The sequence below is a fragment of the Oryzias latipes genome, chromosome 12, assembly GCF_002234675.1.
Source record: "Oryzias latipes chromosome 12, ASM223467v1".
Lineage (NCBI taxonomy): Eukaryota > Metazoa > Chordata > Actinopteri > Beloniformes > Adrianichthyidae > Oryzias > Oryzias latipes.
Window position 1 is genome coordinate 14,017,760 of NC_019870.2, and position 27,245 is coordinate 14,045,004.

The window sequence follows — 27,245 nt, forward strand, 5'->3', positions numbered from 1 at the left end:
CACTGTAAGACAGCAAAACTACTAAAAACTCTAAAAAATAAAAATTAGAAGTCAAGTACAGCATGGACAATGACCATCCCACACGTCAAACGCAGCAAAGCGAATGTACCCAGCTGTGAATATGATGTCACTTTTAGGTTACGTTGTTTAGCTGCAGCCTTTGGACATCCAGGTGAAGACAATCCAGTAAAGTTTAAACTCAGCAGGGGATTCTATTTTATTTACTCTGCCTACATTTCCCATGTCTTGACTTATTGCTGCTTAGTGAGAATAATTTAATATACAACCATCTCCAGATCAAACCGAGAATAAAAAAGAAAGATCCAAAGATTAGATTAGCACAAAGAAAAGCATTGTTCATTCCAAAAGTCTGAAGAGAAAAGTCAGAGTTGAATAGAAGATGTTGAGAAAAAAATCTCCTGTAGCCTCCTGGCATATTTATAAGGAACAAAAAGTTAAAGATCCTTCTTCAGTGAATGGCTCACAGCAACTCCAAACTGTCACACTACTTTACTTTAACCTGATGGTGTAACACAGATCACTGACCTCCAAACAAAAGTTTACATCACATTTAGCAATAATACACAAAATACAAAGTCAAAAAGAAAATCTCTCCACATCCATACTTGTACACAGGTTGAACAAATTCTCACAGGTGTTCTGGCAGAGACTTTTACACCGGATGCCCTTCTTGACACAACCCTGAATTTTATCCGGCAAAGTCCTGGCACAGGTCCCCAGCCTGTGCCAGGACTTTGCCGTAACCCATTTAGCCACAGCAATTGTCCCCTGGCCGTGCTCATACAGTGTCTTTGTATCCATCCATACTTCCAACAGTTGCTGTAATATGCACTCTTGCATATAAGGCTATTACCATATATTCTGCTTTCCAGGTGGACAACTGCAAGCTCCTTTTTAGTTAATTATGTTGTTGAGATGTGATTTTGTGACATATTTGCACCTAATTGGAATAAACAATATTAATAATCCTTGTTAATGTTTTATTTTCCCTGTAATTATGATAGTCCCATATGGTCCACAACAAATAAATTAACATTTGTCTAGATACAGAAAGTTATTCTGCATTCATGTAAAGATTTGTAGTTTTTCCGACATTTACGTGCGTTTTTGGAGTTGGACAGTCATTTTTCCGATCATTCCAAAACTATTAACCCTGAGGGACATCAACACATTGGTGCATTTTGTCTTTGATCCAAGACGGTTATCCTGCATTGAAAAAAAAAACTTTCATAGGGTAAAGATGAGGATGGTGTGCATAAAAATGTAAGTGTGAGTTGATAAAGGTGCGGATTTGTTTTCTGCTTATTTTTCCAATATTGTTTTAGGCCTTGTGTTCTTGGTGTGTTGATTTCTGCCAGATGCCATTGGAACTAAATGATGGGACAGAGGTGAATCTGTGTTTGAGCAAACTCCTCTTGTGTTTGCAGGGACCAGATGAATGGAACTTTAATGGAGGTGAGTTATCTAAGGATAAATAAATAAATATATGAGGATGATAAATGAACTATTCAATGCATATATAGACTGTTTTCTATCTTTGCATAGAGTAAAGGTCATTTAAAATGTTTGTTATAAAAGAACTCTTTCATGGGAACTTTATTCTTAATTCATCTTGATTTTGAATGATTGATTGATCAGTTTATTTTCAGCAATTAAAAAGCAAGGAAAAAATGAAGAAGAAAACAGATACAACATATCTATTTATGATATGAAACAGCAGATTATCATCAAAGTTATTTTTCTGGATTTCAAGTTAGTTTTTTTTCTGTCAGTTTTAGATTTCACTTAACTTTGGAACATCATAGTAATGAGACAGGTTTTAGTTTGGAAGGGATGTTTTTCTTGCTTTAATTTGCTTGTTTTTTGCAACTCAAATCTGGACAACATTCAAGTTTGTATTTCGTGTCAGAAAGCTAGAAGAACACAAATGTCCAAGCCTTTTCTAGAGCAGGGGTCTGCAACCTGAGGCTCTGGAGCCACATGTGGCTCTTTTCCTTTTCCATTGTGGCTTTTAAAAAGTAACAGTAAAGCAAAACGTAAGCAAGTAGTACAATAAAGGGGAAGTAAATGAACTCAAACTTTAAGTCATTTACAAACAGTTGAAGGACAGTACATGTCACTCTGCCTGGCTCCTGGCTAAGGTCGTTTACAATCCAACAATTATCAGGCTGCGCGGCCTTGCAGTTTAACAAAGTCGAACATATTGACTAATTTTTGCACCTTTTAGTACAAGAAATCAACTGGAGCTCAGGAAAACCAACCAGAATTAATAGGTGTACCAGATTACAAGGCAAATTTTCTATTTTTGAACATATTAAATAAAGCTTTTTAAGTGCTGTAGTGCTTTTTTAGTTCTTATTTTCAGCCTCAGGACCAGACGTCTGCAGGGAAAAGCATGTTGTCTGAACAAATAAAAAACTAATGAAAGAATTGAAAAAAAAAAGGTCAAACTCTTTGTTTGACTTTTTCTCAAAGTATAATTCCTTTCACACTCTTACACACATCACTTTTTAAATCTTCACACAAACAACTATTTAGATTCCACATGTGGTGAAAATGACAATTCAAATGTTTCTATGTGATCATGATGCTGTCCTGTCAATATGGAGCAAGGTTTATCAGAAGAGTTTCCTAAAGGCAAAAGTGGGCAGCAGGAGGCCATGTATATAGGTTTAGCTTTTGATCTTTCTTTTAGTTGTATTATGTAGCAGTTGGGCAGTAATTTGGAATAAAGTAAAAAAAATATGGATGAGTTCTGATTCAACAACAACAACAAAAAGATTTCAAGACCTTAAAAAATTCAAACAAATCAATCCTTTTTTAACTTGCCGTTTCGATAGCCAGAGCTTCTGTGGGATCAACGCTAATCAGATTTAAGTTCATGTCCAGCCCACAGCGCAAAGACAGCAGCTCTCATTGGCCACCTGTAGTCATGGTGACCCAGTGCAACTTTGCCTTGGGCATGTTACTAATACCCTACAAAGCCGAACCTGGTGTTTGACATTCACACACAGAAGAGGGAATTTTCCAGATGGAGCATCGAATTTTCACTTGCTTACCTTCACAAACTCAGCAGTCAGCTGTGGTTAGTTGTTGGTTTTCTCTCTGGCTCTAAACACACATAAAATGCATAATTTAAATGTGGATTCTAATTATTTGTCAGTTTGTGCTGTTTGAAGTGAAGTACTCTTTATTTTTTAATTGTTTTTCAGTGACTGCAGCTTCCGAGCAGAGCAGAGGAGCTCCTGGGAGCTGAGGGGGGGCCTCAGAGTGCCTCCATAACATGCAGCCTTGCTACTCCAGGCTGTCTTTGCTGCTGCCAACATGCTCCAGTTTGCACAGTCTGCTTGCAACCTGCTCTGCAGGTGTCTTGGCATCACTTTCGTTGTCTGGTTTACCATCCTGTTTGTCATCATAATTGTGCCAGCTGTGCTCGAAGTCTCCCTGGGGATTCACCGGTTCTACATCAGGACACTATGCAGGGTTTTTGAGGTGAGTCGGGTGTGTGTATTTGGATGATTCACGGATTGTTTACATTGCTAAATAAGATATCTGCAAAAAGTTTTGTTTTTGTTTTTTTGTTACATAGCAATACGTTGGGATCCTGCTTCCAACATGAAAATGTAGGTTTAGGATTTGAATGCATCAACCTTCACTTCAGGGATTTAATCTCTGGGGTTTGAACCCCAGGAGGACAGAATCCTCCAGCAGTGGGATCAGAGATTCTGATGATAGGAGGTATTTCAGACACCTAGGATCACATGTATTTATTTCCTGCACATGCTCAGCTCTTGCAGTCCCAGTATATCTGCAGGCCTGTTTTCCTTTAATTACTTGTGAGTACCACTGAATTTGAACACATACTTCCCGTGATAGATTTTTTGTAAGATTTTAGAAGTTGTTTTTTTACTTTTACAAAGACTGAAGGGTTTTGTGAGGCCGGCTTTATAATTTGTTGGACAAAGCTTCCAAACATTACAGAGTAGTATTTTAGGAATTAGCAGCCTTGTAAAATAAACATGAACTCACCTTCTGTGTATGGAAACAAGCTTTAAGGATAAAAAAAAGCAAAAATGTTACATGTAGAAATCTTTTCCTGTAATCTTTTTGACCTCTTAGAGCAAACAAAAAGCAGCGTAAAGATGCAGGTCAAATTTTGCAAGTTCAAAAAGGGGTCATGGTGGTGACTCAACATTTTTGCTGTTTTTTTATAACAGTTTTAATAAATATAAAGGTTGGAAAGAAAACCAGCCAAATTGAATTTAGCTTTATGCAGCTTTATTTTTTTAATCTTACCAAAAATGTATGTAAAAAAAAAGAAAAGATGAATACTCCAGATAAACCAGACCAGCATTAAAAACTAAAAAAATAGATTTCTACAAGACAGAATGTTGCATTTTTGCTTGTTTTTAAAACAGAACTGGAGGTAGCTACAACACAAATTAGGTTTAACTGTGTACTTGCAAATGACTTTGATATTATATTTTAAATGCGAGTCAAATGGTGCAGCTCTTTTGCATTTGAAAGTCTCAGTCTTAGAATATGTTTTTCAATAAGTGATTCTTAGCCACCTCTGAGATTTTTCATTGCTTATCCTTTCATAACCAGTCACATTTACCACGACATCCCTGTAGAAAAACTTGATTTGATGGACAAACTTGCTGGAAATATAAATTTTGTATGGTTTGATTAGTGTGAACCTGAAGCCAAAGCGGCAAAATTGTTGCTCAGCTGCAAAACACATGCTTTACCAACCCCAGTCCGGGGACCCCGTTACCTAATTTTGTCCCTTCTGCTCCGCTTTAGTTTTAAGGTGAAAGCTTCTAAACATTTCAAAGCCAGACTTTTTTTGTTAGGTTGAGATTATAACTTGTAATCTGCATGGCTATTTGTAAGCAAATAGAATGACTGCATGTGTAACACTGCTGTTTGATCTGAATTTAGTGGGCAACTTTACAAATGGAGTTGTCAGCAAAGCAAAAGAATAGGCAATTCAGTAAACCACACACCAAAGGTAAAGTGACTATGTTTTTCTAAATTTGTGCTTTTTTCTATTTTCTATGCATGTTCACCATATTTCTCCTCCTTTATCTTGCTGAAGGCATCTTAGCCAAAAGCAAACCACTGTCAGTGCAGGAAAACATGCAGGAGCTGCGGAGTTCAGCTCACAGTCGGCGTTCAGAGCCACAGTTCGACATGGGTGATGTCATTTACTTCTGCCGGAAAGGAGTGGAGAGCATTATGGATGATGAAGTGACCAAAAGCTTTTCAGCCCAGGAACTAGAGAGCTGGAACCTGCTCACTCGCAGCATTCGCCGTTTCCCTCACAGAGGTCTGAGGCTTACATTCCTGTGGGGTCTGGGTGTACTTATCCGTTACGGCATCCTGCTGCCTCTCAGGTTAGATCAGATTAAAGTTTGTACAAAACAAAACAAACAAAAAACTTTTGTTGTTTGTTATTAATACAAATGTGAATTGTTCATCCTTTGTCACAGCATTTTTCTGTTTTTCTGCAGAGTCCTTCTTGCAGTAACAGGAATTTTCCTGTTTGTGATCCTGAGCACCTCAGTGGGATTTCTACCTAATTCAAAGTGAGTTTTTGCCAGTTCTTGTCACGCTTGAGGAATGCAACTGAGTGGTATTGCTGTAACAAGGATATCAGATAAACTGATAGTTCCTCTTGTGTGTCCGTGTGTGTCAAACTCAAATGATCCTTGTGACATTTTGCTTCATGTCATCAGGTTAAGATTCTTTCTTGGAGAGAAGGTCCATTTGATGGGATATCGCTTCTGTGTTAAATCTCTCACAGCTTTCATCACTTATCACAACAGGTATGATGGATAATGAACAATATCTGCTGTTTGGGAAAAAAAGAAAAGAAAAATGAAACTTGGTTTTGCCAAACATTCCAGCCAAAAAACAGCTTTTTTTTTAAAGTCCCACTCTAATCATCTTTTGATCTGTTGTAAAAGCCTTCCCAGTGGTCTTTTAAATGTGATTAGGACATTTTAATCTAAAGAATCTAGCCACAGGGGTTGCAAGCCAGTTGCCTCTGTGCCGGTCCCAAGCCCGGATAAATAGAGAGGGTTGCGTCAGGAAGGGCATCCGGCGTAAAAATTGCCAAAATAACTATGCGAATCATCCACACCACTTTAGACATACCGGATCGGTCGAGGCCCGGGTTAACAACGACCGCCACCGATGCTGTTAACCTACAGGGTGTCGGTGGAAATTTGACTACTGTTGGTCGAAGAAAGAGAGGAGGCAGAAGGGTCCGTGGCCAGAGAGAGAAGGGAAAAGGCAGGAACATAGGTTTGAGAATAGGGACTCTTAACGTTGGCACAATGACAGGGAAAGGCAGAGAGCTGGCAGACATGATGGAGAGAAGGAAGGTAGATGTACTGTGTGTGCAGGAGACAAGGTGGAAGGGCAGCAAGGCACGTAGTATTGGAGGAGGATACAAACTGTTCTATCATGGTGCTGATAGGAAGAGAAACGGGGTAGGAGTGATTCTGAAGGGGGAGTTTGTAAACAGGGTTCTAGAGGTGAAAAGAGTCTCAGACAGGATGATGAGCCTAAAGTTGGAAATTGAAGGGGTGATGGTGAATGTAGTCAGTGGGTATGCGCCACAGGTTGGCTGTGAGTTAGAAGTGAAGGAGAGATTCTGGAGTGAGTTGGATGAGGTCATAGAGAGTATCCCCAGAGGAGAGAGAGTTGTTATTGGAGCAGACTTTAATGGGCATGTTGGTGAGGGCAACAGAGGTGATGAGGAGGTGATGGGCAGGTTTGGTGTGAAGGAAAGGAATCTGGAAGGACAGATGGTGGTGGACTTTGCGAAGAGGATGGAAATGGCTGTAGTCAACACTTACTTCCAGAAGAGAGAGGAACATAGAGTGACATACAGAAGTGGAGGTAGGAGTACTCAGGTGGACTACATCCTATGCAGACGAGGTCATTTGAGAGAGGTTAATGACTGCAAAGTGGTGGTAGGAGAGAGTGTAGCCAGACAGCACCGCATGGTGGTGTGTAAGATGACTCTGGAGGTCAGGAAGAAGAAGAGAGGGAAAACAGAAAAGAAGACCAAGTGGTGGAAGCTACAGAATGAAGAAACTTGTGAGGAATTTAGGCAGAAGTTGAGACAGGTCCTGGGTGGTCAGGATGAGCTTCCAGATGACTGGGAAACTACAGCAGAGATTATCAGGGAAACAGGTAGGAAGGTGCTTGGTGTGTCATCTGGAAAGAGGAAAGACGGTAAAGAGACTTGGTGGTGGAATGAGGAAGTACAGGAATGCGTCCAGAGGAAGAGGTTGGCTAAAAAGAAGTGGGATGTAGAAAGGACTGAGGAAGGTAGACAGGAGTACAAGGAAGCGCAGCGTAGAGTGAAGAGAGAGGTGGCAAAGGCCAAACAGAAAGCTTATGATGAGCTATATGACAGGTTAGACACAAAGGAAGGAGAGAAGGACTTGTACAGACTAGCCAGACAGAGAGACAGAGATGGGAAGGACGTGCAACAGATAAGGGTGATTAAGGACAGAGATGGAAAGGTGCTAACAACCCAAGAGAGTGTACAGAAAAGATGGAAGGAGTATTTTGAGGAGCTGATGAACGAGGAAAATGACAGGGAAAGAAGGGAGGAAGATGTGGTTGTTGTGGAGCAGGAAGTAGCAGAGATTGGAAAGGATGAGGTTAGGAAGGCTCTGAAAAGGATGAAGAGCGGAAAGGCCGTTGGTCCTGATGACCTACCTGTGGAGGTATGGAAGTGCTTAGGAGAGACAGCAGTGGAATTTCTAACAAGGTTGTTCAATAGGATTTTAGAGAGTGAGAAGATGCCCGAGGAATGGAGGAGAAGCGTTCTGGTTCCGATCTTTAAGAACAAGGGTGACACGCAGAACTGCAGCAACTATAGAGGAATAAAGTTGATGAGCCACACAATGAAGCTGTGGGAAAGAGTAGTGGAAGCCAGGCTTAGGAAGAAGGTGGAGATTTGTGAGCAGCAGTATGGTTTCATGCCCCGTAAGAGCACCACTGATGCCATTTTTGCTTTGAGAATGTTGATGGAAAAGTACAGAGATGGTCAGAAGGAGCTGCATTGTGTGTTCGTAGATTTAGAGAAGGCGTATGACAGGGTGCCGAGGGAGGAGCTGTGGTACTGTATGAGATTGTCTGGAGTGGCAGAGAAGTATGTCAGAGTAGTTCAGGACATGTATGAGAGAAGTATGACGGTGGTGAGATGTGCTGTAGGTCAGACAGAGGAGTTCAAGGTGGAGGTGGGACTACACCAAGGATCAGCTTTGAGTCCTTTTTTGTTTGCTATGCTGATGGACAGGCTGACAGACGAGGTAAGACAGGAATCTCCCTGGACAATGATGTTTGCAGATGACATTGTAATTTGCAGTGAGAGTAGAGAGCAGGTGGAGGAACAGCTAGAGAGGTGGAGGTTTGCTCTGGAAAGAAGAGGCATGAAGGTCAGTCATAGTAAGACAGAATACATGTGTCTGAACGAGAGGGATCAAGGTAGAAGCGTTAGGTTACAGGGGGCTGAGGTGAAGAAGGTGCAGGAGTTTAAGTACTTGGGGTCAACAGTTCAGTGTGATGGGGATTGTGGAAAAGAGGTGAAGAGGCGAGTGCAGGCAGGTTGGAGCGGTTGGAGGAAAGTGTCAGGAGTGTTGTGTGACAGAAGAGTGCCAGCAAGACTCAAAGGAAAGGCGTACAAGACAGTGGTGAGACCAGCTCTGCTCTATGGGTTAGAGACGGTAGCAGTGAGACAGAGACAAGAGGCTGAGATGGAGGTAGCGGAGATGAAGATGTTGAGGTTCTCCTTAGGAGTGACCAGGTTAGACAGGATAAGGAACGAGTACATCAGAGGGACGGCTCACGTTGCCTGTGTTAGCGACAAAGTCAGAGAAGCCAGACTGAGATGGTTTGGACATGTTCAGAGGAGGGATAGTGGATATATTGGTAGAAGGATGTTGGAGATGGAGCTGCCTGGCAGGAGGGCAAGAGGACGGCCAAAGAGGAGATACATGGATGTCTTAACAGAGGACATGAAGTTGGCTAATGTTAGGGTAGAAGACGTCCATGATAGAGTGAGGTGGAGGACGATGATTCGCTGTGGCGACCCCTGATGGGAAAAGCCGAAAGAGAAAGAAGAGGACATTTTAATCTAAAATCAAAAACCCTAAGTCATTTTTTAGGACATAGTTTCTGCAGAGCAGCAGTAATTCATTAGAATTTCGCCACTTAGTTGTGGGCGGGACTGTTGGCACCGAGTAAGCCTGTCCTCATTTCCCATCATCCTTTTGCTTTCCTCACATCCCAAACCTGACATTGCCAGTGCAACAAAATGGTGCGTAACATTGGAGCTATCCAGCTGTAGAGTTTTGAGCCAGATGTCATCTCAGATGAGGAAAACAAAGACATACGTGGATCTGGTCGTCCACAAGAGGATGCATCGGAATGGAACGGAGCAAGAAATTGTTTTCAGCCAATTGTTGCTTCTACATCACTGCTACAAGCTTTTTCAAACTGCATTTTTTTCAGGTGCTCCACATTCACAACAGTTTGAATGAAGAAATACTCAGAAACACAATTTTGATTTTAAATTTTATATTTGTGCTCCATCATGAGAAAAATGCTACAAGAACACATTAAAAACACCAAAAACACAATTTTCATTGGAGTGGGTCTTTAAAGGAATATATTACAGCTGTTTAAGGCATGTTGTTTTTGAAAGAAAAACAACAACACAAGATTTATGTGCAGTTACAATGTGCTGAAGGCCCTTAATCTGCTGATTACTCATAAAAATAGATAATTTTGAGAGTTTTTGTACGTACTGTCTTAATGACCTCTTTTCAAAACAGAAGTGTCCTCAATTTTTTTTATATTGATTTATTCTAGTTATGGGTTGAGAAGCTCCCTGTTGCTTGCATATTCAGAATATTATTGCACTGCTTGTCAAGAGTGTTGCTATTCAACTGTTTTGCATGTTTTTCTAACAACAGTGAGAACAGACCAAAGAATGGCAGCATCTGTGTGGCCAATCACACAACACCCCTGGATGTGATTATCCTGGCAAATGATCGCTGCTACTCTTTGGTAAATCATCCTGCTTTTGAGTGAGTTGCGTGAAGAAATAACAGTTTAAAAAGATAGAATAAGTGATTGTTGGTACAATTGATGTTATCTGAATTCCCATTTTCTTTTAGGTTGGTCAGGTGCACAGAGGTCTGCTGGGAATGATACAAAGAGCCATGGTGAAATCCTCTCCTCACATCTGGTTTGAAAGAGCAGAAGTCAAAGATCGACATCTAGTGGCCAAAAGGTAACACTGCATTTCCAGGTTGCAGTTCATGCTTGTTTTCACAGTTTCCAGATTTGCTTCAAATAACACATATTCGTGTTTTTTTAACATTTATAACTTAAGTATTTTTTATTATTAATTGATCCCAGTTGCTAAAGAATTCTTTTCCTTTTTTAAACTGCCCTGATTTCCCATTTCAGGCTGTGCGATCATGCTGCTGATAAAACCAAACAACCCATCCTCATCTTCCCTGAAGGTCTGTATGAGATGAGGTGATTAAACACTAAAGGGATTTTAAAAATGCCTTAAACCTGTTTCAAAGCAGCAAAGCTGAAAAAAACAACAACAGTCAATTCCCTGTGAAAAACAGAAAGTTATTCCCACATAAAAACCAATAAAAATCATGCTGCTCTGCCAACTACTTTTTTTAAAAGAGACATCATATTTGATTGATTCTATGAAAAAAACCCTCAGACAAATCATTCTCCCTTTTGTAATATTGTGGTTTTGAAATTCTTGTCTTCCTTTTACAGGCACGTGTGTTAACAACACATCAGTTATGATGTTCAAGAAGGGCAGCTTTGAAATTGGGTGCACCATCTTTCCTGTAGCTATAAAGGTAGGGTTCTCTTCTCCTCCACCTTATGAGTTTCCATGTCGGTCCCAGCTGCAGCCAAGACGTGCCGCTTCTTGTCTCTCTCAGTATGACTTTCGCTTTGGAGACGCTTACTGGAACAGCAGTAAGTTTGGCTTGGTGCACCACCTTCTGAGAATAATGAGCAGTTGGGGGCTGGTCTGCAGCGTTTGGTACCTGCCCCCCATGAACAGAGAGGTGACTATTTTTCATAATTATTACAAGACCTGTTTCGAGCACTGTTTACTAACAAATAGAATTTTAAAAATTGCACTTTTTCATTTGTCAGGCATAATTGTGCAAGAATTGTATCATTTCATTGATAAAGTCATAGGGGTTTCTGTGAAACGCATTATTTACGATCATTATTTCAAAAAATAAACCAAAAGAAAACATGTGTGCCAAAAGATTTTTACATAAGTGTAAAAATATGTTAGAGAAGCATAAAACTGGCACCAACTTGAAACAGACATGTTAATTGAAGTTGCCAAAAGATGTGTGCAAAACTGTTGCATGTTTGTCATGTTCTGTTCAGCTTTTGTTTGCTTATTTTTTGTGCATTTTTGTTTAGGAAGGAGAAGATGCAGTGCAGTTTGCAAAAAGAGTGAAGGCAGCCCTAGCTGCTCAAGCAGGATTAGCTGATCTCACATGGTTGGTACTTGTAGTTTTTTAAGTGTTTTGATGTGTTGTCAAATTCTTACATAAACTGTTTTTCTCTGTGCAATTTTTTTCCTTTTCTTCTTTGTTTTTGTTTTCTTTTTTAAAGGTCAGTTAAGATTTTAAACAGACTTTCATTTCCAAAATGTCTCACTAGATGTTAAAACAATGTTTTATTATTAATGGGTGACCTCCAGTAAAGGCTACCAACACATCTCAAACATTTTGTTTTCACACGTTCAACAAACAAAATTTGACTTAGATTAAACAATTCATCCCACTTGTAAACTAACTTAATAACACAAGCCATAAAGCTTCTTAATTAGGACTGAAACTTTGTCACGGTCCTTCAAATGTTTTCATCTTGTTTTAATGTTGTCGTCTCGGATTTGAATTTAATGCACCATCTTTTGATTAGGTCCTATCTTTTTATTTTTGTGGCTCCTGTACTGAGATAATCTTTTAGAGATGCATTTGAATGCAATGAATTGTACCTTAAAGTTCCCCCACGACATGAAGCTGCCACCCCCATGCTTTACAGTTTAGTTAGTGTTTTGGGGGGAAAAAATTAGTCTTTTTTTTTTTTTTTACTTTTTGTATGAGTTTTAAAGGGGTAGCTTTCTTCCCTGTAAACGGCCTTGTAACTCTTTTCTATTCAGAACTCACTGCACTACTCATAATTGAAGTCTGAGAAGTTTTAGCCAGCACATTGTCAAGGTCTCTCATTCCTGGTGTGGAGGGTTTTTTTTTTTTTTTTTTGCACATTTTGCACAACAGTGTGTTGATCATTGAAGCTGTCCTTTGGTCTGGTCTGTCTGCTTTGAATTGTTCTTGTATTTTGAATCATATTTAATAACTGATGACTCTTCAGTCATCATGAATTAGAGGTCGAGGATAAATCTTTTTGCTTTAATTCTTCTGAATCCTCTTGTTCAATAATCCTTTGTTTGGAGGTTGCCTCATAAAATATCCACAGACGTGTCTTTACTTAAATTAGTTTAGAATCTCATATAAGTATTAATTAGTAGTCTAAATATAATTTCTTTACATTAAATGATTAAATGATTTAATGTGTATGAGATCAAGTCCTGTTTAATACAACAGCTATTGGAGTACTCTTGATTGCTGCCTTCAGGATGTCAGAGTTTGTTTTGTTCAGCGTGTCAGAGTTGATCTTGTGTTTTTCCTCTTCATATCTCAGGGATGGTGGCCTAAAAAGGACCAAAGTGAAAGATATATTCAAAGAGGAGCAGCAGAGACTTTACAGCGAGATACTGTTGAGGGACCATCAAACACAAAAACAGGAAAAATGTTTTGAAGATGGAACTCCAGAGGAGGACTAATCAAAAACAAAAGAGGACAAGGAACGAACATTGTGTCCTAATTGTTTTTTTTTTCATCTTGTATGATAAATTGTATGATGACTGAGGAGATTCTGTCTGAATTCTTTAGAGTTTGCTGTAAAAAGAAGAAAAATTGTCATGTTTAGCTGAAACACAGACGGTCAGGTATTTAAGAAAATATCCAATTTATGACCTCAGATCATTAGGAAGGGCTAAAAATGGATTTGTTCTTTAGGGTCTTCTGTAATCAAGTCACTCAAATAGAAATTTTCTAATTCTGTGTCAGGATCCAGTGAGTGTACAGTTGTAATCAAGCTGGTTTAAGGTTCTGAGACGTCAGCTCGCTCAGTGATAAGTGGCTCAAGGTCCTATATTTGTCCTCTGCTTTAGTCTACGCTGGACATTGTGAACCAGAGAAAGTGAGATTAAACTGTCTCGACAGAAATGTTTGTCCCTGATCATGACTGCGTGTGAAACCATTTTTTCAAATTAAAATGTATGTGGATTTTCTTTCCTTCTTCAAACAGCAGGAGTCACTATTCAAACAGAGCAATCTACATGTGAGACAGTCTGACATTTTCTCCATCTGTATCACTGCAGTTTGATTACATTACAGTTACAGTTTTGATTAAATTAATCACATTTATTTTCTAAAACACTTAAAGAAGAAAGCAGTGATGTTTTTGAGAGGTTCTTCCATCAAGCTCAATCCTACAGAGGCACTTTAAATGCTGCTGAGTCTAAAGTGTCTTCTAGAAGTCTAAACTATTCTGTGACCTAGAATTTTAAAACACTTTCAGTTATTTATGAATTGAGCAGGTGATGGATGGAGTGGCAGAACCACGTGCCAGGTTTGAATAATCATAAATCTATAATAATGGGGGGAAAAAATCTGTCATGACTCATCAGAGCCCAAATGCTCTCAGCTGATTTGAAGGTAAACGTCAGCTGGAAATAATCTACCTGTCAGCTGTGAGAGGCGTGGTGTTTCTGGACCACGCCTCTTCTTTTGTGTGAGGCCACGCCCAGTCAGCTGTCCGCTGGAGTTGAACGAGAAAGTTTTCTGCGCTGCTGTGTGGTTCCTCGGAACCGATCCTGCGCTCCCGCTGTCTGCTCGGGACTCGAACTCGCTGACAGCATGTCGCTGACGGATAAGCAGTGGTGTCCCACCAGCGCCCAGGTGACTGCGCTCCAAGCCCGGGGCCTCAGGGTGAAGGGCAAGAGCGGCACCAACGATGCGTACGCGGTCCTCCAAGTGGGCAAGGAGAAGTTCCAGACGTCCGTGGTGGAGAAGAGCGTGACTCCGGTGTGGAAGGAGGAGGCCACCTTCGACCTGCCGCAGCTGCTGCGTGGAGGCGGAGGAGGCGGATCCGAGCGCAGCACGCTGCAGGTCCAGGTCCTTCACCGGGCTCTGGTGGGCCCGGACAAGCTGCTGGGGCAGGCGGTCATCAACCTGCCGCAACTGAGCGAGGACACCACCCGCAATAAGACTGAGTGAGTCTCCACCCAACTGCGTAAAAAGCGCAAAAAGTGAAATTTAGAAGGGGAAAACGGGGCGGAAATAATCCTTTCTCTTTGTAAACATGACTTGCCCACACAGTTTCTCCTTCAAACGCTTGAACATTTAAGTGTGTGTGACCTTTTGACTCCTAGAAGCACTGATGAAAACAGAAGGTTTGACTCAAACTAAGCCACAAGTTCCTATTTTAAGGGGAAAGTACTTGACTTCCCTGTGATGAACACTGAACTGGCTGCTTTTCTGCATTTTTGGGTTTAAAAACTAAACTAAACAACTAAACTCCACGCTTTACTGTAAAACCTACCAATTGCAAGTAAAAAATGCTAATGCATATTTGAGCAAGTAAATGACTTTCATTGCCTCTGAGGTATGTGCGCACCTCCAGGCATGCTTCACTGCACTGACCTGTTAGGGCTGACCTTTGAATGTTTTCCCCTCACACCAGATCAGCTTAAAAGATTTGTTTCCTGTGGATCTTTGAGATGCCAAGAAGCATTAACACTGCGTCTCAGAATTTTCCCTTTCAGTCGGCAAGAGAGGAGCTCACTCCAGGAGATCAGCCTCTCGGGATAGAGTTCCCTTTAACGTCAGTTGACGTCTGTTAACTAAATGGGGCGGCTGGTGTGACGATCTTTTGTTAAAAATGCTTTCACACCCATGTCATTTCAGGTTTTTTGCAATAAATACTCTGATCAGGTTTTACAGGCAGTGCTGGTGAAGCACTTTCACTACTGGCAGATTCACATGATTCCTTTGTGCAGAAAAATGTTCAGATGTTATGAGAAATTCCTCCATCTCTGGTCTGTTTGTTTTTGCTAAGTACAGTAGCTTTTTTCATTTCCTTGCATTTGATTAGCATTATTCACAGTCAGAAAGAACCAGTAAATACACAAACATGTTTTACTTCCTTTTAGCTAGTTTATGTCTTAGATTTGACAGGCAAAGCAGTACTTCGTTTTTTGAAGCACAGATAAATCCTTACATTGGTTATTCTTAACAAACCTCATCCGTTGTGGAAAATTCTTCATTAAACAACTCCTGGACTGCCAAAGTGGATAAAATGAAATGTAACACTCGAACGCATGAAATGACATCTGATTTAAAGGTTTTAACAACTTCTCATCCTGTCCTGTCTCCTTCAGTGGTTTAATATCCAATTCTATTTGCTCTGAGAATGGGATGTTCCACAGGGCTAATCAGAGCTTCATGGGACATGTGTTGAATGTTTGAACATGCAGATATCAGACCGTTGCAGCTCTGTGTCTGGCTGGCTTTTATTGCAGCTCCATTCCAAGATACAAAACAATTTTCTCGCTTGAACAAAGTTTCAGAGAATTTCATACATTTGTAGAGTTCCCTCGTCCTCGTTCTTTTTAATATAAAAGCAGAATTTGGTTTGCAAAGTTGGGGACTGTTGAAATAGTTGATTCCTCTCTAGTCATCCCTCCTGTGAGCTCAGCCAGGGCTGTTGCCTGAGGTTTGTGCCCAGAGTCGGCCTTACATTCCTGTTTTATCTTTGAAAAACAAACACAGTGAAAGTCGACTAAGGTCAGTATTTCCAGAGAGAAACCCTTTTGTTCTCATTGACCCTAGAAAAACATGTGATTTCCACAAAAGATAAAAATAGACTATTTTTTCTTATATTTTTACGTTCTTATACATGGTTTTATTTTGTTTAAACTCGAAGTTACTCAAATGTAAGGTTAAAATAAACAAATATGGCAATATTTAAATTTGTAGCAGAACCTTTCTATAAAACTTTTCTTCTTATTTGTTTTTTTAAGAATCAACTTTTTAACTACAAAATATGAAGTGTACTCAAAATAAAATTTATTTTTCTTTAGTGTTGAAGCCTAAAACAACTGAGTAAAAAAAGTCTATGTACAGTGGGGCAAAAAAATATTTAGTCGGCCACCAATTGTGCAATTTCTCCCATTTAAAAAGATGAGAGGCCTGTAATTTTCATCATAGGTATACATCAACTATGAGAGGCAAATTGAGAAAAAAAAATCCAGAAACTCATATTGTCTGATTTTTTATTTTTTTTATTTTTTTTTTTAAAAGTTTATTTGGTTATGGTGATTTTTCTGGATCTGAGGTGCCAGCGTTCTTTCCATGTGGGTGCTGCCCATTTCATGACTTCAACTTAGAGTAAGCCTCAGCAGCGTGTTTGCCTCTCGTTGACCAAAACAAACATCCAAACTTCTGCAAAGATGGATGTGCAGGTTGTGCATATACAATGAAAGCATTTTGGAGATCACCGCTAACTCTGCGGAGAAAGTGGGTGTTAGCCTGGGGGCGGTGCTGGCAGCACAGACTCTTCCTGGAAGGGGCTGTTCTCACTTACAGCATCTACGTCATAATTGAGAGCCCACTCCTTTTTGTGGATTGGGAGGGGCTGGTGCATAGCCCAGGTTTTTAGAAGAATGCTCAAAAATGTGTGAATGGATCAAAATACAGCTTTGGGGTTTCTTTCTGAGAGGAATGAACATTTTAACAAACTTAAAAACTAAAATGAAATTTGATTGTGTATGATATAGGCCCTTTAAAATTCAATTGTAAAAGTGGATGCAAAAGTCAACAATATTGCTGTAGTTTCTAAATAACAGGTGTTGGTTAACTTTCTTCTTTTTTTTCTATAGTCCCTCTTGCTAAATGCATTAACTTTTCCCTCTGTTTTAGTGTTAAGCACTTCTTTTGAAGATCTGCCCCTCAATATGAAAAAAATGCTGTGTATTTGAATTCAAAAACTGGGACACTTGTAGGCTGAAGTTGAAGTAATGTAAATAGTGGTGAAGGTTACACAAAACACAACTCTAAATCCAACTAACAGGTTGACCAATGATTTGACACCCTGCTAAGTCAAGTGTCTCTTCACTGTTTTCCTTCCTTTGTGCTGCTGCCCTGCTCTCTGTCACTCAGCAGAATGATATACTTAGGACTCTTCTGTGTCCTTCATGGATATTTTTGCTGTCAGAGCGTTTTCACACATTCACGAGTTCTCCACCTCACAGCTGTGCTCTGTGATAAGTAAGGCCTCTCAGGGCAGTCCGCTATCAGTCGTTCAGGCTTCACAAGGAAGGATGTAGAACGTTGCATCTATTTAAAGAATAAAGTTGAGTCATCCATTGTCTTCCCCTGGTTCTCCTTGTTCAAAAGAGCAGCATACTTTTTATATTGTGTACAAGGCTTAAAGATTACTGGAAGAGTCTCAGCTTTGCAAAGTATTTAGGCTCAGCCTAAAGTTTTCTGGTTGGTGATTCAGGTTAATTCAACATCATGAATAGTGTTTTTTTTAAATACTTATGCAACTTCCCTTCTGTTTAACTTGTGTTTTTATCTCTGTATGGATCAGTTGTTTTGTGACTCACAGGCACATCAGGCTGTGGATAAAAACTTAAAGTCCCACGCCCATGAAAATGTTTTTTAAAACGTTTTTAGCATTTTTCTCATGATGGACATGAAGAAACTTAGAAACTTAGGAGGAAAACTGTTTCTATATTTAAATTGTTGTGAATTGTTGTGAGCAGACAAAAAATGCTATTTTGAAAAAGCTTGTAGTTACATACAAGCTACAGTCAGCAGTCCACCTGAGCCCTGCTCTGCTCCATTCTGATGCATTGGCTCGTAGGTCATTAGAGCCATGTAGGCCTGTGTTTTCCCAGTCTGAGCTGGCATCTGCCTCAGAACTGTACAGCTGGATAGCTCTAAAATTGCTCACCCTTTTTGCTGCACTGCTAATCTCAGGCTGGAGTTGTGAGGGGCTGTATGCTCTCAGGGGAGAGCGTAAATAAAGGGATGATGGGGAAAATGAGGGCAGGCTTACTCCTTGCCAAAAGTCTCTGAGGCAAATTTCTGAAGAATTCTTGCTGTTCTACAGAAACGGTGTCCTAGAAAACGACACAGGTTTTTAGATCTTGCCTAAAAATGGTTTAATCATCATATACTTAAAATGGTATAATCATCATATAATTAAAAGACCACTGGGAGCATTTTTTACAGTAGATCACAAGATGATAGGAGTGGGACTTTAATGACATTCACTCTGTTGTAGTACAGCTGGATGCAGAAAATGTTACTGAATGAACTGAAATGTTTTTTCTTTTTAATACGGCTAAACCAGAAGTTTATTTGAAGTAATCACCACAAAGCTACTCTAAAGAACACATGGAAACACATAACATTAAAACATTAGGTTTATAATATGAATTAAAGCGCTTCTGTGTTTGTTATAAAACAAATTGCTTCATCCAGTAGTAGTACCCTTAAATTGAGTGAGCAAATGTCATGGCAACAGACCACCTGAGATTGCCCTTTATGGATTTTCAGATCTGTCAGGGATCATAATGCTTATATAATGATTTTTTTCATGGAGTATTTTTCCTTAACTAGGCATGAAGAAACGTCATCTTCTTCTAAATATCGTTGGTGTTCATGGCTGCTGAAGTTCCCTCAGGATGGCAATAGCATTGTTTACAGTTCTTTCTAGATGACCACTAGTGAAGCTATACATAAGTTGTACTAGTCTCACTTTTTTTTTTTTTATGAGTGAGTTAACTTTAAGTTCACTCTCAAAGCTTCGGGACTCTGCAAAAAGCTGGCATCACCAATTAAAAGAACTTGGAGTAATCTTTTTTTCCCTCCAGTCTCTAATTAAAAATAAAACAATAATCTCCTTTAAAATATAAAAATGTTCTGTCCTTGCTTTCAGAGCAAAATATTTTCAAACTTGGACACTTTGTCTTATGTGTTGGCAATCCTGCGTTTAAAAAAATTTTTTTTATTTATTTACAGAGAATAAATTCATTGTGTGTGTTCTAGACTTTTTTTGGGCAAAACATGAAGAAGCCTTGCAGTGATCATGTCGAGGCCGGACTTGTCCAAACAACGTCCTGGTGCTCATCAGGGACACGGAGGCCGGGGGGGCTGAGACAGCGCTAACTGTTTGGTAAATTCCAGGAAAAGGCGTGTTCCCTCCTTGATTTGAGATGCATCTGAAACATTCTTTAGAGAGGAGGAGGAGGCTGAAGCCCAGCAGCATACGTTTTACAGCACAATAGGGACAACACAGCATTTCTTTTAACGGGTAAATAGAAAAAAGGAACACAGAAGCTTGCTACTACATGTCTGATTATTACCACAGAGCACTCTTTCTGTGCCCCTTCCTCATTTCCTTTGAAATCCAGATTTCCGTTAGTTGTTTTCTCAATTGTGGGCTGACCTCAGACTTTTTGCCAGATAGGCACATTTCTTTGCTGACTTAGCGTGTCTGTAACTTATTGTTGCTGTGTGGAGTCATTCAGATGTCGAAAACGGGACAAGCACAAAATCATTGCAAAGTGGATGCTTTCAGCTCTCAGTGGACTTGTATTTATGGCTTTGCATATTTTTTAAACAGCACATCTTAAGATCATTTGAATGTCCAGGAAATGCAAAAAGGAAATATTGGGGCTTATATCCAACCAGCAGGACAGCAAGCAGGCATTAATTCTGTCTGGCTCTTCCCTGAGCCGTATTTAAAAGGTGAAGTTGGGGTTAATCGTGAAAAGATAGTTTCCCATGAGACTGGATAGCTAAAGTCCTGAGAGAAGTAGAGGCTAATCATCTTATTCAAAGATATCTTTGCATGGTCTGGTTAACAGTCTTTAGGGTTAAAGGTCTTAAAGCTGCCATGTAGTAAACAACCTTGCAGAGTTCAGCTTGGACAGTTCCGGATCAGATTATGGCAGTAAACAGTAGCAGGATTGCAGCATGACAGAAATGTAATTATACCCATAAAGAGAGTTTTTAAAATGCAATCCTTAGAGGTTAGTCGTGTTATGCAAGATCGTGCAACTTCTCAGAAACTGTTGGCATTTAATTTCCTGTGTATGCAAGAAGGTTATTGCCCATAGACTACAACTCAACCTATGCATTAATACAATATGCACAAATCTAAATGACAGCAAATAGGGTTAGTTTCAAGTTTTCATTAATCAAAACAAAGTTGTTTTTTTTTGTTTTTTTGTGTGAAGAAAATAAGACGGAACTGTATGGGAGAAAAATTTGAATGTGTATTTAAACTATAACTCTATAATGTAAATGTACATCAATAATTCGATAAATGTCAACAAATGGATCCATTTACATTATCGTTTTCCTCTTCTGAGCTGAGATCTGGCTCAAAACTGTTGTTCAAGTTGTTCTCAAAACTTGATGGCTCCAATACTGTTTGCCAAATATGTCGCACTGGCAATGTTGGCTTGGGATTGTGTTGAGGGCCTGTAAGAGACAATGTAAACAAAGGGATGATGGGAAATGAAGGCAGGCTTCCTCCAACTGTCCCAACTGCAACTCTAAGGGGAATTTCAAATGAACTCATGCCAGTCTACAGAAACTATGTGCTGGAAAAAGACAGCCTTTTTTTTCTTTTTTTGCCTAAAAACAACATAATTAAGAGACCTGGGGAATGCTTTAAAAATGGATCAAAAGAAGATTGGAGTGGGATTTTTAAGATAGATGGTCCATGAACTGCTTATTCTACACAACGGCTTGTGCCTGATGTGTCATAATGTTCATTTCAACTCATACTGATTCCTTGCCTTTTACAGATGGTTTAGGTTACTGGACAAGCAGGGCAAGCCAGACAAAGACCGAGGGGAGGTTCTTCTGGACATCCAATTTATGAGGAACAACATGACTGCAAGCATGTTTGACCTCTCTGCTGCGGGGAAGTCCCGTTCTCGCCTGGGCAAGTTAAAGGACAAAGTTCGAGGCAAGAAAAAGGAGTTGGACTCATCATCTGGCCTGGCGCCATCCCTCAGTCAGGTTATGACTGACAGTGAGGAGGAGGCCAATGGAGATGGCGAGGAGGTAGCCAAAAAAGATGGTAAATCCAAGAAGCTGAAGATGAAATCTTTGTTTTCCTCCAAGACTAACCTGCAGAAGACCATGTCTCAGTCCATGTCTGTCCTGCCAGCGAAGAACTCCTCATTGAGTGGCAGCCAATCATCTGGTCTAAATATTGATCCAACTGAAGGTGAGCAGTTTTCCTTTAAGGTTTCTATGAAATTCTTTCACAGCTTTTGTTTAATAAATCTTTCCTCGCACTTTTTTTTTTTTTTTTTAGGTAAAAAGAAGTTTAAGTTCAAGATACATAAACGCTCTGGAAGCTCAGACAGCAAAGATTTCTCATTGGGAAATCAAAAACATTCTTCTGCGGAGCAGACTAACATGTGTATCAACGGCAGCCATGTCTACTGTGAAGAGCCGCAGCCACGGACCTCTCGAGCTGGATCAAACTTCAGCCTGGCCAGTTCAGGTCACGGATCGATGGAAGACGCTCCCGATACCTCTTCCCCATCTCTGGATTCGCTGAGAGCAGTGAGGCAATACTCACCATGGATGGAAGAAGAAGAAGAAGAGGAGGAGGAGGATGAAGAGAAAGGTGAAAACAATCAGGAAATTAAAAATCAGCAATCAAGAGAAGATGTAGCCAAAATGGAGGAGGAGAGGAGGATAAAGGAGGAAGAGGAAATTCTGAAGAGGCAAGAAGAGCTCAAAATGATTATTCAGAGGAAAGAAGAAAAACTGGCAGAAGAAGAAAAGATCAAAGAAGAGCTCCAGAGGTTGGCAGAAGAAAAGAGACTGGAGAAACAAGAACAAAAGAAGCTAGAAGAGGAAGAAAAGAGGCGGGAAGAGGAAAAAATTAAGAAAGAGGAGAGGAAAGCACACGAGGAGGAGAGACAACGGGAAGAAGAGCTTAAATTAGCTGAGAAAATGAGGATGGAAGAAGAAAGGTGTGAAGAGCTCAGGAGGCAGAAAGAGGAAGAGGAGAGAATTGAGGAGATGCGAAGAAAAGAAGAGGAAATGACCAGGAGGCAAAAAGAGCTCGAGGAAATGAGAGCTGAGCAAGAAAAAGCAGAGAGGGAGCAGGAGGAAAGAAGGAGAAAAGAGGAGGAGGAAGAGATTCTTAGGAGGCAGGAAGAGGAGAGAATGAGAAAAGAGGAAGATATGCAAAAAGAATATGAGAGGAGGAAGAGAGAAGAAGAGATGAAAAAGAAAGAAGAGGAAGAAAGGGCAAGGAAGCAAAAGGAGGCTGAGGAAATGAAAAGACAACAAGAGGAAAGGAAGAGAAAAGAGGAAGAGGAGATGCTTAGGAAACGAGAAGAACTTGAGAGAGAACTTGAAAAGGAAAGGTTGAGGCTGGAGGAAGAGGAGAGGAAAGTGGAAGAAGAGAGACTTAAAAGGGAAAAGGAAGAAAGGATTAGGCTAGAGGAAGAAATTCAAAGGAAAGAAGAGGAAAAGCGGCAAAGAGAGGAGATGAGAAAAGAAGAGGAAAGAAGGCTAAAAGAACTTGAGAGGTTGAGACAGGAGGAAGAAGAGAAAATGAGGCAAGAAGAGCAGGAAAAGAGAAGGATCGAGGAAAAAAGGAGACAGGAGGACGAGGCTGAGAGGGCAAGAAAGGAAATGGAAGAAAATGAGAGATTAGCACAGTTGAGGAGATTGGAGGAACAAGAAAAGAGGCAAATTGAGGAAGAAGAGAAAAGTAGAGACAAGTTAAGGAAGGAGGAGGAGGAAAGGAAGCTGAAGGAGGAAAATTTGGCAAGTGAACTAAGAGCTGCAGAATTGATTTCTACTAACCCATTTGATGAAGACTTCTCACTAAATCCATTTGAAGATGACCCCAACTTTTCCTCTGAGGCTCACAGCCACACAGTCAAAGGGGAAACTGTAAAGCAAAGGTTAGTTTCTGCACACAAGCAATCATGATTGTTAAAAACCAGTTAGCATGAAGCTGTATCTTCCTCCTAATACATGACGTCAAGCTTTTGAATAATTTTAATAAGAGAAGCCCCAGAGATACTTAGTTTTATAAAAACTTTGAAGTGTTTCTTGCAGAATTCTTTAATATAAAATATAATTTTGGAGAGGTGTTAGAGTAGAGGTGTCAAGCTCATTTTCACTGAGGGCCACATCAGTGTAGTGGTTATCCTCAAAGGGCCAGATATAACGTATGCATGTAACTAAATGTAATGAAAAATGAATGTAACTACTCCTTGTTAAATAGCTTATTTTTTTATTTATGATAACTTTTAAAGTGATAATTACAGTTGCATAGAAAACATATGTTTGCTTGTTACTTTAGCATAAATCTTTTGAAATTTGATTCTGTCAGGTTAGGTTATATGGACAGTGTTTCAGTCCTAATGTATAGTTGCCCAATCCGATACTTCCAGTCTGATTCCCCCTAGATATGAATAAATACACACAAATTTTTAGTTTTTATTTTAAGAAATCAAACACTTTTGTGCTCTCGCAGGCCACATACAGTGACATGGCGGGCCACATACAGTGACTAAGGCATACGAAAATTAAACTTAACAGTTTATTATTATTATTATTATTTTTAAGAATTGAGAACAAATACCTTCGGAAAAATGCACCATTTTTGCACTGCAAAGGTATTTTTTGCAAAGGTATTTTTTTACACAAAAGTGGGATAATATAGTATGGTTAACTCAAATTGAGCATTGTTTTAGCTTTTACGATATATTTTTATTCAACATTTTGAAAAGCATTTCTCAAATAAATTGGGTGCAAATTGTTGCATCGATGTTTTGGGGTAATTTCAATAGGTTGTTTTTTTTTTTTTCGTTTATTTAAACATGTTTTTACCCATTACTTCAATAATGTATACCTTTTTAAAGGAAAAAATATATGAATCCTACAGCGAACTCCATAGTAGATTTTAGAGGACAAAATGTAGAAACTACCAGAGTGTTCAGTAATTTTAAACAAATTACAAAATTGACTTTTCCACCTTCAAATGAGTGTCTGTGATGCTTTTCTTTATAGATTAGGATTCACTGCATTAATTTAGACTTCTTTTTAGCAGTTCGCAACACAAAGCTGAGGATAAATGGAAGGGAAAATTGCAGGGTTCAGTTGAGGTCTGAGCCGCAGGAAACTGGAAACTCTGTGGGTATCGCATGCCAGCACAGCAACTTGAATTGCCCTTAATCTTGCTGTTAGTACCACAAATGACACCTTTTAGTTATCCCAAAAACTCTGTAGTTATCAAAGTATTTTCTCTAGTAGTGTAGTAAATCATCTCAAATGGTTAAAATACATAATTTTTAACATAAAAGCATTTTTAACAAACGTTTAAATGTTGATTTGAAACCTGACATACAAAAGAGGTAGTAAAGATCATTTGAAAATCATCATTTACATGTACACCAAGCATGATCTGATTGTTCTGTATCTCTGCTGCAGTTCTTCTATTCACTTCTCTTTTTAAATGCTGCGTAAACTGACACCACCATAAATATTGAACAGCTTTGTGCTTGTGTTTAAGCTTGTATGAGTTTGGAATCAGGGCCAGCAGGGACCAGGCTCGTTGCACAGTCTTGCCTCATTATACTAAGGATCATGTTAATACGATGTGAAAATGGTTGCATACTCTTGCTGATTGCAACGAGCTTTTCTGTTTAGCGTGATTAACCAAGACCTGAATGGCAAGTGTAGACATTTTTTTTTTAAGTTAAACTATTATGATGTCTCCGAACAAAAACTTTTTCTAATTAGAGAAAAACATCTGCAGTTATCCGTTTGCTTGTTCTACAATAAACCCACAAAGATTCACTGTAGCCCATTTTCTTTTTAGCATCTTATAGGTTTGTCTGTACATTGCTATTGTTGGACTCATTTGAATGAAATCCTCATGTGTTTCCATGCCTTAAATGTTTATTTCTTATTTCCAGATGTGACCCAGCTCTGGTTTCACAAAAAAGCCACATGGTTTCCTCTGATGAAATGGACCCGATTAGGTCTCAGAGGGAGAAGAGGAAAGCTCCTCCGCCTCCTGAAAGTGGCCAAGATGGAAGACAAATGCAGAAAGCACAGGATGTAGCTGAACTGCAAATGAACAAGCAAAACCCAGACAGTGATGGCAAAACTGTCAATCTTGTCTCTGAGTGTTCGACAACAATCCCTCCGCAGAACAAGTCTCTAACAGACTTGAAAAACACCCAAAGCTCGACTCCAACCTCTGAAGTGAACGGCAAACGCCCTGCACCGTCGAGACCTCAACCTGTTGCAAAAGACTCGTCTGAATTGAAGAAAATTAAGTCTGCCAGAAATATTCCCCATATGGGTTCAACTGCGAAGGAACAAGTTCTGCCTATTCCCTGCTCAAACCCATTTGAAAATGAAAACGAACTCTTTGATCAAGAGGATTCCTCTGCCTCTGGTCCTGTTTGCTGGCCTCCAGCGTCGACACAGAAAGCAGACAGAGATGCTGCCTCTCAAGTAAAACTCAAGTCTTCAAAGATGGCTCCTGCTCCTGTCCCCCCTGCTAAGAAGGATGCCAATGGTGGAGACAAACATATAAATAAAGGATTAAATGACGCAAATGACCAACAAGAAAGTACAGGTCACTTACATGTGAACAATGCTGCCAACTCAGACTCTCAGCGCATAAAAACATCGGAGAAGCCTCCAAGTTCACGCAGGTGAGACAGTGCAGGTTCTCGGTACATTTTAAACCACCATTAATTTAACTCCTCTATTTCTGAATTTGTTCAAGACCATGAACAGTTAGCTGTCTCTCTGCCATCATAATTCACCATAAATTAATCAATAAGCGTTTTTCTAGGATCCATCATCCATATTATAATTTATAGCATTTTTGCATTTATACTTCTTGCATACAATCAAGCGGACCATACTGCTTGAACACCAAGAATGTCTTTTTAGCGTTTGGTTTTGACAACTGTAAAACAGATTTTTCATCATCCAATTTTTTGTCTTTTTTTTTATTGCAAATGATTAATGTACACTTTTCTTTTTTGTTGACAGGCTTCTGCCAGTAAAACCTCTAAATCCTTCCGATCAGCCCTTTACTTCACTTTTTCAAGAAGATGCCAAATCCCCAGGAATTGGCTGTGAACTTCAGACTAAAAATAAGGTAGCCTTTCAATTTTCTTTGCCTCTAGTTTTAATATTTGGGATTGCTGGTTTTATAAATACTTGATCCGTTTGCTGAGTGCCACAAGCGTCTCCCCAACAGGTTCCTGATACTGTGATGACAGGGCCGTTCTCCCAACTGACAAGAGAGGAACTCGTCTGTCTGGTGTTGAAACAGGAGACCCATCTATTGGAGAAACAGAGGAAGATATCAGAGCTGGAACAGTATATCGACAACTTACTGGTGCGTGTCATTGAGGAGCAGCCAAGTATCCTGATGTCCTTGTCTGCAGCTCCCAAGAAAGTTGCCTAAGATTACTTTATTCTTGCTGTACGTGTTTTTTTTTGTGTGAGTTTATTTCCTCTTGTTCTACAACTATACTTCTTAAAGAATTTTGGGTATATTAAGATGACTTTGGTACTTGATCTGTCTTTGCTTTATATCAAGGTTGATATTTCAAGAGAGGAAAATGGGTAAATTGAAACGAATTAATTTCCTGATCTGGTTGTTTAAGCTGAGGTATCTAATAGTATAACAAACTGAAATGCCTTCATGTGACTATATAATTTTCTTACTGCTATGTACATGACAGCTAAGCAAAATGATTCATAATGTAAAATGCTTTTACTAGACTGTTAAACTGCACTCCTGTATAAGATGTTTTTCCGTACTAAATTATGACCGTTTGAATAATTTGCCAATTGCGAAATGCACTTTAATCAGCCTGTCGACACTGAAATGATAAATGCTGAATTATTGTGCCATTAAATTTACTGCTGTATCCTATTTTTGAAATAAAAGTATATTTTTAAATGCTA

General features: G+C 39.5%; 2 protein-coding genes and 1 long non-coding RNA gene across 4 annotated transcripts; 2 read left to right on the forward strand and 1 right to left on the reverse strand.

The window, feature by feature from the left end:
* The first annotated feature begins 2,976 nt into the window (after positions 1–2,976).
* Positions 2,977–13,482, forward strand: LOC101163833 (glycerol-3-phosphate acyltransferase 4-like). 2 transcript variants are annotated; one of them, XM_020707694.2, is made up of 14 exons: positions 2,978–3,106; positions 3,234–3,513; positions 3,611–3,759; positions 4,966–5,035; positions 5,123–5,420; positions 5,538–5,612; positions 5,763–5,852; positions 10,026–10,119; positions 10,230–10,345; positions 10,525–10,580; positions 10,858–10,943; positions 11,028–11,156; positions 11,530–11,609; positions 12,817–13,482. In XM_020707694.2, exons 4-14 carry the CDS (start codon positions 4,981–4,983, stop codon positions 12,956–12,958), a joined length of 1,221 nt encoding a protein of 406 aa, XP_020563353.1. In that variant the 5' UTR covers positions 2,978–3,106; positions 3,234–3,513; positions 3,611–3,759; positions 4,966–4,980; the 3' UTR covers positions 12,959–13,482. The 2 variants fall into 2 exon arrangements, with proteins under 2 accessions (XP_004074981.1, XP_020563353.1); XM_004074933.4 differs by lacking the exon at positions 3,611–3,759 and having other exon boundaries at positions 2,977–3,106.
* Positions 12,168–14,033, reverse strand: LOC111948392. The gene is made up of 2 exons (XR_002874384.1): positions 13,922–14,033; positions 12,168–12,826 (listed from the first exon to the last, which is right to left on the reverse strand). It is a non-coding gene; the product is annotated as an uncharacterized LOC111948392 (long non-coding RNA).
* Positions 13,951–27,245, forward strand: LOC101164078 (rab11 family-interacting protein 1). The gene is made up of 6 exons (XM_023961202.1): positions 13,951–14,452; positions 21,068–21,495; positions 21,586–23,200; positions 25,223–25,972; positions 26,319–26,427; positions 26,530–27,245. Exons 1-6 carry the CDS (start codon positions 14,097–14,099, stop codon positions 26,737–26,739), a joined length of 3,468 nt encoding a protein of 1,155 aa, XP_023816970.1. The 5' UTR covers positions 13,951–14,096; the 3' UTR covers positions 26,740–27,245.